The sequence below is a fragment of the Anarrhichthys ocellatus genome, unplaced genomic scaffold (genome assembly GCF_004355925.1).
Source record: "Anarrhichthys ocellatus isolate YVR2014 unplaced genomic scaffold, GSC_Weel_1.0 scaffold149, whole genome shotgun sequence".
In the NCBI taxonomy this organism is placed as follows: domain Eukaryota; kingdom Metazoa; phylum Chordata; class Actinopteri; order Perciformes; family Anarhichadidae; genus Anarrhichthys; species Anarrhichthys ocellatus.
Genome location: NW_022280179.1, coordinates 1 through 10530, shown reverse-complemented (window position 1 = coordinate 10530; position 10530 = coordinate 1). Strand labels below are relative to the sequence as shown.

General features: G+C 41.1%; 1 protein-coding gene across 2 annotated transcripts in view; it reads left to right on the top strand.

Moving 5' to 3' along the window:
- The window catches only part of LOC116400121 (large neutral amino acids transporter small subunit 4-like), a 24806-nt gene extending 14523 nt beyond the window's left edge, over positions 1–10283 (top strand). The window contains exons 6-13 of one of the 2 annotated variants that reach the window (XM_031877787.1): positions 3326–3418; positions 3521–3654; positions 4915–5123; positions 7953–8096; positions 8321–8338; positions 8532–8658; positions 8747–8879; positions 9836–10283. In XM_031877787.1, coding sequence (XP_031733647.1) covers positions 3326–3418; positions 3521–3654; positions 4915–5123; positions 7953–8096; positions 8321–8338; positions 8532–8658; positions 8747–8879; positions 9836–9913 — 936 coding nt within the window. In that variant the 3' untranslated portion in view covers positions 9914–10283. The remainder of the gene's footprint in view (positions 1–3325; positions 3419–3520; positions 3655–4914; positions 5124–7952; positions 8097–8320; positions 8339–8531; positions 8659–8746; positions 8880–9835) is intronic. The other variant, XM_031877788.1, reaches the window with a different exon arrangement.
- The last annotated feature ends 247 nt before the right edge of the window (positions 10284–10530 follow it).

The following is a 10530-nucleotide window of genomic DNA, read 5'->3' as shown; positions in this document are numbered from 1 at the left end:
GTTGTTGGACTTAATATTGTCTTGGTCTCGTGCCTTGTTGGACTTAAAATTGTCTTGGTCTCATGCCTTGTTGGACTTGTTTAACTGACAGCAATGCATTTGTAGACTTCAGCTAGTTTTTCATGGGAACCAGAGAGCATGCAGGTTTTCAGAAGACCAAAGGATCATCTACAGGGTCAAATGTGTTTACATTTCATAGCATTAACGTCACATCTGTTATCTTTCGACTGTGTACAGTTACTGTGCAGTCAGTTGCTTGTTGTGTGTCTGTTAATGCCGGAAGCCACAGCAGATTCTTTGTCCTCCGGGGTTTAATGGTCACGGACTCGTCTGCTTGACTGATGTGTCATTGACTCTAGATACAAAAACACCGTAATCTGCTCCTGACAGCTGCTCCTCCCATCAACGCACACGAAACCATTAATCGACTTCTTCTTTTTGTGATTTTTGGAACAAACCGGTTTACGCCATGTTTTTAGGAAGCGGTGGTTGCAGCTGACTGTGCCTCAGAACCTAGAAACTCCCAGTGTGACGTAATCACACACAGATGGTTTGAGGTTTTTGTTGTCTGGCAGCGCTCAGTCAGCTCACGTGATTGTTTCTCTGACTCAACCGGTGAGCTTGCAGAAATTATCGCCAGTGGCAACAGTGCTGTTTCCAAATGAACCTGTTCCCAGAGTGATTAAAACAAACATGGGTGTATTAGTGGGAGAGACACAATGGAGGTTAGGGACTGACTCATCTTATTAGTACCATTCCTTTGTTTCTGCACTGAATGTCCATTTGTTTTTATACCAAGGTCCATACAATCTATGTAGTCATGCACTGAATATATAAATGGGAAATCATTTGAACTCGTGAATTAGTGACTGTATGCAAATCTTTGGGTTGGCGAGTGGAGCTGAACCTGGAGGCCAAGTTAAATATCCGTATTAAATTGGTTTCATAACCAGTTAAAGGTTAACATTAATGTAACTCATATGCATTACAAAGGAAGGCCGATAAGAATAATTTTCATACAGTCCCTTAAACTTTGTTTGTTCTCACGCGTGGCTCGATTAGACATTTAACACTTTTCAATGTAGTATTCTCGAAAACGCCAGAGGACGTTCAGACAAAATGAACTGTGAAGAAACAATAAGACAAGAAGTGTCGCCAGCAAAACGCCGTAAACAAACCTCCACAAGGCCGAGGAGGAAACGTAATTATCTGTAAACTCGTATCTCATATTCATGGAATACTTTATTACCTTTATACAGGAAAGAAGGAAGTTGCATTAATAGAAACAAAGGTGGAATGTCCTGTCAACAATTTTATTTGGCTGCAAAATATTTACTCAAATATAGATTTTAAGGACATCCTGTTATTAAAGCTTTTAAAAACAGCCTGTCCTTGTATAATCCCCAGACATATTAATGGTGCTTTTTTCAGTGAACTATTTGTCACAGATCGCGCACAACAAGTTAGAAGTATTCATAGGTACATGACCAAGCGCAGGTCGTGATTACGTCATTTTCTGGCACGATGGCGACCATGAACTACGCTTTACTCCACAGCATGCCAAATCCTTATTAAAATTGTTCACCAATCGAAGCATCTCTTGCAAAAGACCGGACTTGAAAAGTGACCCATCGTCGCAGTCTAGAGGATGAGGAAGTGAACCTGTTGACTCTGCGTATCAAATGGCTTCGATGCGTCGTGACCACATCAGGTCTGCTGAGCTCCTCTCCTCCAACTAGGCCAAAGTTCAGCCATCTTACCCCTTGAAGGAAGTCAGTCAGGACTCTTCCAGTTGAGCGGCCAGAGTGGAGCCCCTCGTTGTTTCGGATGCCGTGGCAGGGACGTAGCACATTTCTTTTGGAGCCCACCTTTGGTCCAATTAATCCGTGGAGGTGACATCCGTGTTGGGGTGAGAGGGTTCAGTCAGCTGCCTAACAAGCTGCCCCCCTGTGGTGAGCACAGCGGCCGGATAGACGGGTGGACGGACAGATGAGGACAATAGTAGAGGGGAGGGGACGGCGAGGCTATTTAGGACCCATGATAACGTCACACACGGATTTATTTGGCTCCGTGCCCGTCTCTTTCCTCAGTGACACACTTCAGTCCCTGCTGAAGACCTGGAGTTTGATTTCCTTTAATGCTTGTTAAAAAGCTTCATGTTCTCCAGAAACATCACAATAATAGAGACAATAAACATATTATAGCCATATGTTGCTCTCTTCCTCTTATTATTTTTGTTGTTACTTTTTCTTGAAGAGGGCTGTTTATGCTTTGAAACGGTTCAGAACAGCGTGTGCTCTGGTGTCAAGTTGAGCGTCGTTACGCAACACTCTCAGGCTCTTCTGTCTCCGTCTCCACTTCAAAAACAGTTTGAGGGTTATGGAGCTGCAGACGGTACAGGCTGTACTTTGAGGTGATGAGCCAAAAGTCAACAACGAATAGAGCACTGAGGGGTCAAGTAGTTGCACGGATGTGTGCAATTTTCTACAATTTCTTTTAACGTTGAGTGATCTTATGGGTTTTAGTGGATTATAGGAAAAGAAAATTATTTCTACAAAGATTATTGTCAAGCTGACAGCATGAAGCCTCTATTATACTCGTAAACGGACGTATACACGGACAGTTGCGGAGATCTTTTTATACGTAGTTGTGGAAAGTGAAGCCAATGCTTCATATCTTAAACCTGCATTCTCTCTAATGACCATCAGGGGGCGACTCCTCTGGTTGTATAGAAGTCTATGAGAAAATGACTCTACTTCTCTCTTGATTTATTACCTCAGTAAACATTGTAAACATGAGTTTATGGTCTCAATCTCTAGTTTCAAGTCTTCTTCAATACAGCATGATGTTCATTTAGTACATTATGGTCCATTTATGGGCTACCTTGTGAGTGACAGGTCCAGAGACATGTACGGCGTCTCTACATCACTTTAGCTAGATGGTTGCAAAAAACAAGATGGCGAGGGCCAAACTCAAGGCTTCAAAACCTCAGATTCCGTAATATTTGTTACAGGAATATACATCTAGCTTGCTAACGTTAGCTCGTAGCGGCTAACTGGTCACACCAGACCAAGTGAGGTCGTACCAGCAAAACTCCTGAGTGTACCGAATCGAGCAAAGGTGCATTTAATTGCTTATGAATTCAACTTTTAGATTTACATACAACAATTAGAGTCACATAGTCTCACTTTAAGTTAAGTTGTTTGAAAAACACAGTGTGCAGAGCTCACGCCTCTTATCTGTTTTGAGATTGTCGTCTGTGTTTTGACTAGATTTGTAGTTGCTTAAGTTAATAATCTGCTCTCTCTCTGCGTTTTCTCCACAGCTCCCCAACATGTTCGGAGACCTCAGGTCAACCTTCATCGCTCTGATGATCGGATCCTACGCCTCCTCTGCTGTCACTTTCCCCGGCATCAAGGTAACATTTGATTTCATTTTTCATACATTTTGTCCTCGTCACAGCACTCACGATCACACAGAATGGGGTATTGATTCTCCAGTATGATGTTTCCTTTGGTAGGTGATCTACGATCTGGGTGCCACCTTCACCATCATCCTGCTGGTTTGGGCCGCCTGCGCCTGCCTCGTCTTCTTCAACTGCTTCATCAACTGGCCTCTGGAGCCCTTCCCCGGCCCAGAGGACATGGACTACACGTAAGACGGACACACACACCCACACACAGAAGCCTCCTGCAGCCTCCAGCCATCACTAGAAAGCAGCCGTTGTAATGCTGCTGGCTGACCTCGGGGTGTAGAGGGATTCTTTGTGAGCTCAGACGGCCTGCATTCTCCACAGAGATCGCCGCATTGCACACATACTCAAGATTGCATAGACATGCAAGAGGCTTGAGTGAGCCCTAAAGGCAGGAAAATGACTCTAAACCCAGATGATCAGCTGGCTTTGCTCTCAATCACCTGGATCCTTTGTTTCCTGGTGGTCTTTTTACCCTTTTTCTCTGCTGGTGTTTTTTTCTTTCATTTGATTTACTTGCCCAATTGCCAAACGTCCTAGTCCGAAAGGGAAAAATGTCTTGTTAATGAATAAATAAAAATCAACAGATTTGGACAATTGGACAAAACAAACTTTAAAAAACTCAAAATGTTTTAGTTATACTTTGTTATAGTCATCTATAGTGGTTATTTTCATAAAAACACACAATGATAAGGAAACAAATAATTGTATTTTTACTAAAATATTTGCTAAGATTAAACATTAATATTGTATTTATTATAAGCTGCTTAGAGCAGGTGTTGTTTAATATCAATTTTCTTCAAACTACTTTTTTTTTTTCACTGAAAACTACATTTTACAAGATAGCATTTAACAGAACTGTGCTAACGCTAGCTTATGATTAGCTTAACGTTAGCTTAACGTTAGCACAGTTCTGCTTGGCACAAAAACCCGGAGCTAACCGCATAGCAACATTTGGAACAACTAACTAAATCAGATAAAATATAATCTTATTGATTCCCATCTTGCTGCTCAAATTATTCATAGTGACCGTCTCCTCTGTCGACTATAAGCTAGCACAGTCCTGCTTAAAAATGAAGCTAACAGCTAACGTACTGAGGTTCCATTGAACTACATTATGGTGCGTTCAATTTTAAAACGGGAATAAAAAAAGAGTATTGGGTGGACAATGTTGTCATGATGTGTTCAAATATATGTTAACATTAGCATAACGTTAAGCTTGCGTCAGCTTTAGCTCAACGTTAGCTTACCGTACGTTAACGTTAGCTTTAGCTTAACATACGTTACCGTTAGCACAGTTCTGCTGTACAGTTCTGCTGTAACATTAGCTTAACATTAAGCTAGTGTTAGCTTTACGTATGTTGTCTTGCCAACAAGCGCCGAAGCCTTAATGTCGAGCCCTGTTTCACTTCCTTCCTCTTCTCCTTCCACCGTTCCTTCAGGGTGAAGATCAAGTTCAGCTGGCTGGGCTTCGACCACAAGATCACGGGGAAGCAGTTCTACCGACAGGTGACCACGGTGGGGCGCCGCCTCAGCGTGGGTCACTCCATGAAGCACAACCAGCCGGCCACAGACCTGGCAACGCAGGAGGCCAACAAGCTGTGCCTCTCCACCGTGGACCTGGATGTTAAGTGCAAAGCCAAGGAGGAGAGTAAGTCTGAGACCAAATAGAGCTTCTCTGTGTGCAAGTAATGTTATTAATAAGGGTATTTTCTGATAACATACAGTGAATTATACCCAATCTATGGTACCTTAAATGCCCCTTTACCTCTGCCCTACATCCACGCTAAATGAACCTCTGTTACCCCGACACCTCTAGGCCTCCTCGCTCTTTGACACCGGGGTCAGGGACTCCCAGTGGGGTGCGTCTGGTTGCTCCCCTCTCGGCCTCTTTGGTAGCAAATGGACCGTGTGATTAGTTCGGACCCCGTTCTTAGAAAAGGCCGCTCAGCAGGTGTTTTGGCGCGCTGGCAGAGAGCCCCAGAGCAGCATTGTTGTGGTTTGTAAGGTCAAGTGTCGTGTGTGTGTGTGTGTGTGTGTGTGTGTGTGTGTGTGTGTGTGTGTGTGCAGTCAGGACACACATGGTTGGTTTCATAACAGCTGGACATGTTCCTTCTGTCAGGAGCTTTAAAGAAGCCCTTATTACACACATAAACCTGGTTCCCCTCTCCTTCCTCTCTAATTTACGAAGGCAGATTTGGGCCATTTTAGGTAAACAAAAAAATGAATTATAAAGCCAGAGGATGGGGGGGTAATATTCAGAGAAAAAACTCAGGGAATTTCAGGGATTAAAATTGTACATTAATGAGTAAAAAAGCTTGGATATTCCCTGAGATTGCAGCATATTCTTGCTCCCTAACCACACAAACGACTCGTGACGAGACAGCAACGTTTATTTTTTCGTTTCACAAATACACAAATACACGTCCCAGCAAACCCAGAGGACGTACAGTAGAACACCGTGATCTGTGTTTTCAACACAAGCAGTGATATTTCTGTTCCTTTTCCGTGTTGTTTTTCGCACTTAGTTCTCAATGGTTGGTTTTCAGTGTTAGCTGCGCTGAAATAAAAGACGCTGCAGTCAAAGATAGAAGTTGTTTGTCTCTACTTTCCTGGAACTTACATATTTTTTATTTCTGTTCATAAAATCACGCCTAAAGAACATTATATATGTACGAGTTTCAGGACCTTCGCATCACTCGGTTGCATTAAGAGCAACGAAAATCAGACGGCGGCTGATGTTACCACAGTTTTTCACTATTTGTTTCATACATCTACACATCTATACATCTATTTCTTGCAAATTTTCCACTTTAATCTCAGAGAATATCCACGTTTTACAATTTTTCTACAATGGCACTGTTACTTAATGTCATACTGATTTGATGGCAGCTGTGAACGTTGCAGAATATTTACTTACTAGACATTGGTTCGTTACCTCCGGTCTCCTGAGAGCTGAAAGGCCTCATTTGAATTTGAATATTTTTTTATTCTATCATCATGTAACACACAAATGAGGTACTTAAAAAGTTGGCATGGCCACAGTGTGCTAGTTTGGTATGTGAACTACAGAGGCTAAGTCTTTATTTCAAATTAATTGCTTGGATTTCAAAATAAAATACATAATCTCAGCCTCTTAAACTGCTGGACCAAACGGTTTCTGGTCTTCTTTTCATAACATTTTAGCTTCGACTTCTTTATATCGACTTTTCCTGCCGCCACCAGAAAGTTGATATTTGTGGTTTTAAATTAAATGTTTCAACAACTAGTGGATGGATTTTTATGATATGACATTTGGTACAGATGTTCATGCTCCCCTCAGAATTCATTTTAATAACTAATCTCCTCATCATGGCTGTAGTTTTAGGTTAGTTTAATTTAAAAAAATTAAATGTAAAGCCTCCACCTACATAATATCAAAATGTCATAATATTAAAGAGAACACAAAATGAATACACATAAGGTATATTCCCTTAATAAAGATGGATACCTGTTGTTCTGGGTAATCAACCCATCTGCACGACAATTAATCGGTTTGTCCCGTACCTCTCCGTACGGACGGCTGCGTCCCATTTCTATTTACACTCACGACTTTGATCAATGATCAACTTTTTCCCAGAATCCCGCAGCAGGAAACGTCAGTGTAGTTTTCCACCATGTGAGTTTAAGAAATGGACGACAGAAGATGCTGGAAACGGTCGAGCCAAAATCTAACTTTTTACATTTTACAGACTAAAATATGTTTCTGAAAAACTGGCAAAGCAGTCACAGAATCTGAGCGGTATTGACCTGAAATCTAAATCACGATATATTATTTGTTCCTTATATATTAAGAGAAGTGCTTCTGAAGACGCTGTTACTGTCCTCTTAACTGTGTTACGAGGACGTACTTCACAGAGTAGGCCTTAGAGTCAGAACATTTATTGTGCAAAACTGCAACACCTTTTCACATTGCTCGACGGTTCACTTGCGGAGGATGTTTTCTTTTGATTTCCTCATGTTCCAGGACGTGCTTTCATTTGACCGTGACCATATAAAAGAAGTTGCATGAATCCTGCAACTATTTATGTCACTGAGTTGCAATTAAAGTTTAAAAAACAACAGCGCTGTAGGCGGTATAGTCAAAATTCACTCGGTAGGGCAATCGTACCTTTTTTATATGACAATTCGGGCTTCACGTCGGCTCTGATTGGTTGTTTTTCTTTGGGAAATAATGACAGTCTGAGCAAATATGACAAAAATATATCATTTTGATAAAGTTACCAACTGTAGCTTTAACGCCCTGAAACATTCATGTTCCCCAGAAGATGGATCCTCATAGCTTTTGCTCTAGCGCCACTGTGAGGTTGACTTTTGTCAGTGACAGAATCTGAGCGGTATTGGCCTGAAATTTAAATTTAAATAACGTATCCGTTATCTGCTATTAGAAGCCAACTGATCTGATCGTAACGTTCCTCTCCTCCTTCATTTCCCTCCTCAGCTCAGTCCTTCATGAAGAGCATCTTCAGCCCCATCTTCATGCTGAGCCTCATCACCATGTGCGTCACCCAGCTGCGCCTCATCTTCTACATGGGAGCCATGAACACCATCCTGGATTCGCTGACGGAGGGAGACCTCAGCACAGGTGTGTGTGTGGATTCAACTGTACATGAACATGGTTGCTGTTCTGTGAATGGCTTCAACATCTAACCACAGTTAGCTGTGTCAAGACTTTCCTCTGTTGGTCTTTTCTAACGAATCCTCTCTCAGCTGCTTTTTCCCACTCAGCTAAAACGCCTCGTTGCCTCTCTCTCTCTTTCTCTTTCTCTTGCTCTGCCTCTTTTTCCCTGTCATGCTGGCTTCTTGCAGTGGAGAAGATGCATGTGGGTAAGAGACCTACAGGCTTTTAACTTTACAAAGATCTTACCACCTACACTTCCACTTCAGAGCCTCCTCGGCCGTCTGTCGTCTTCTGTGTTTCGCTCGTTTCTTTGCGACTCAACCCTGTAAAAATACATCAAAATATTGGTTGTAAAATACACAAAAATAACTTGTTTTTTGTCGCGTGTGTGTCTGTCAGTGAGCGTCTACACGTCCATCTTCGGGATGCTCCAGCTGTTGTGCCTCATCACCTCTCCCGTGATCGGCTACGTCATGGACTGGAAGCTCAAAGACTGCGAGGACGACAATGACAAGAACGGCAAGAGGTGAACAACAAAACACGCGAAAACACAACACGCAGACAGGAAATAAGAGGAAAAAAAACCTAATTTATGTTTTATTCTGTTCCATCAGAGAGCCGGGTCAGCCCCGTCCTCCCGACAAACAGATCCAGAAGATCGTCAACGCCACCAGAGCCTTCATCTTCACCAACCTGCTCCTGGTCGGCTTCGGAGTCAGCTGCCTCGTCGAGAACCTACCTCTTCAGGTACACGGACGAAACACGGGCGAACACAACTCTTTTGGAGGGGGGGGGGGGGGGGGCATTTTCCCAGCATGTGCTGCCAGAGTCTAACGCTGCAGAGAGACAAAGAGACAAAGAGGCAGAGAAAGTGTACACGATGTTCAAACAGGACAGACTCACATGGCAATGCAGCTCCTGGTGCCACTAAGTCCTGCAGGGACACCTGCTGGACAACACAGGCATTGCGTGTTATTTAACTCTCAGTGTGAAGGGGAATAATAATTGAACTAACAGATATCAATATCAAACTTCCCCGGTTGATTACTCGCATTAAAACAATTATTTTCTGAATTACAAGTTTTCTGAATTTCATGTTTTAATATGCAAATGAGGCATTATCTTTATTAGCACATTTTTATACATTTAGATAAAGTTAGGTTCAAACTTCATGTTTCATTTTGTTGACATATTAGAGTCAAAGGTTTTATTATGAGGGAATTTTGAATATCTCTTTGCATCACTCCATAAATCAGAAGATACGGTCAATTTTGTTAATTTTCTCCACGTTTTGTACTAAAATGTCGTATAAATGAGTCTCTGAATGGTGTGTGAACAAACCCCTCTGTGTTAACCTTCAGAATATAGAGAGCAGTGAAAGTGTAGTGTTTGGTGTATGTAAGAGCTGCTGAAGTGGAGATTTCTGGATCAGAGTCTGAGAAAAAACTAATTTCGAGAAAACGTCCTTTAATTTGTATTATGCAAATTAGGACTTTTTGGGAACTTTTGAATTTAGGAGAAAATCTAAAAACACAAAATAGAGAAAGCAGCAAAATAAACACCTACATTTGTATTCTGGATGATTCCTTTAAAGTATTCTGAAACAAGACACGTTATAGAAGCAAAATAGCCCAAAATCTTTAGATTCTTGCCTTAATGGAAAATTAAACATTTTCTTTCTTCACTTGTCTCCTCTTCTTCAGATTCTGTCCTTCATCCTGCACACCATCGTCAGAGGCTTCATCCACTCTGCAGTCGGAGGCCTCTATGCTGCTGTGTGAGTGTTGATAACACGATGATGATAATAACTTTATTCATATATGATTCTTTAAGTTCAGTCTGAGCTCCACTTCAGAACTAAAGGTGGTGGATTTGGGTTAAAATCAGGACTCTCTGCAGACCAGTCAAGTTCTGTTAAACTGTGATCATTTCTGTACGGACCTCACTTTGTGGACATATTTTATGTAATAATAATATTATAAGACATTTTGGCCCGTCCCACATGAGATTTGAAGACACCATTATATGTCACACATCTTCCAGTCTTATACAAAGCATGTGGGGAAATAAACAAAACTATATATTTTTTAAACATCAACAGATTATCTCAGTAAAGAGCTTTTTTTGTTCTGTTGTCCTAGATTTTCTACAAATAACTATATAATAACTAATTTATGTTTCGCATGTAAACAGACATTTAATTGTTTGTGCATTTACAAAATCAATATAGATTTTTATCTTAATATATATATATATGTATGTATGTATATGTGTATATGTATATGTATGTATGTATATATGTATGTATATGTATATGTATATGTATATGTATATATATATGTATATGTATATATATGTGTGTATATGTATATATATGTGTATATATATGTATATGTAT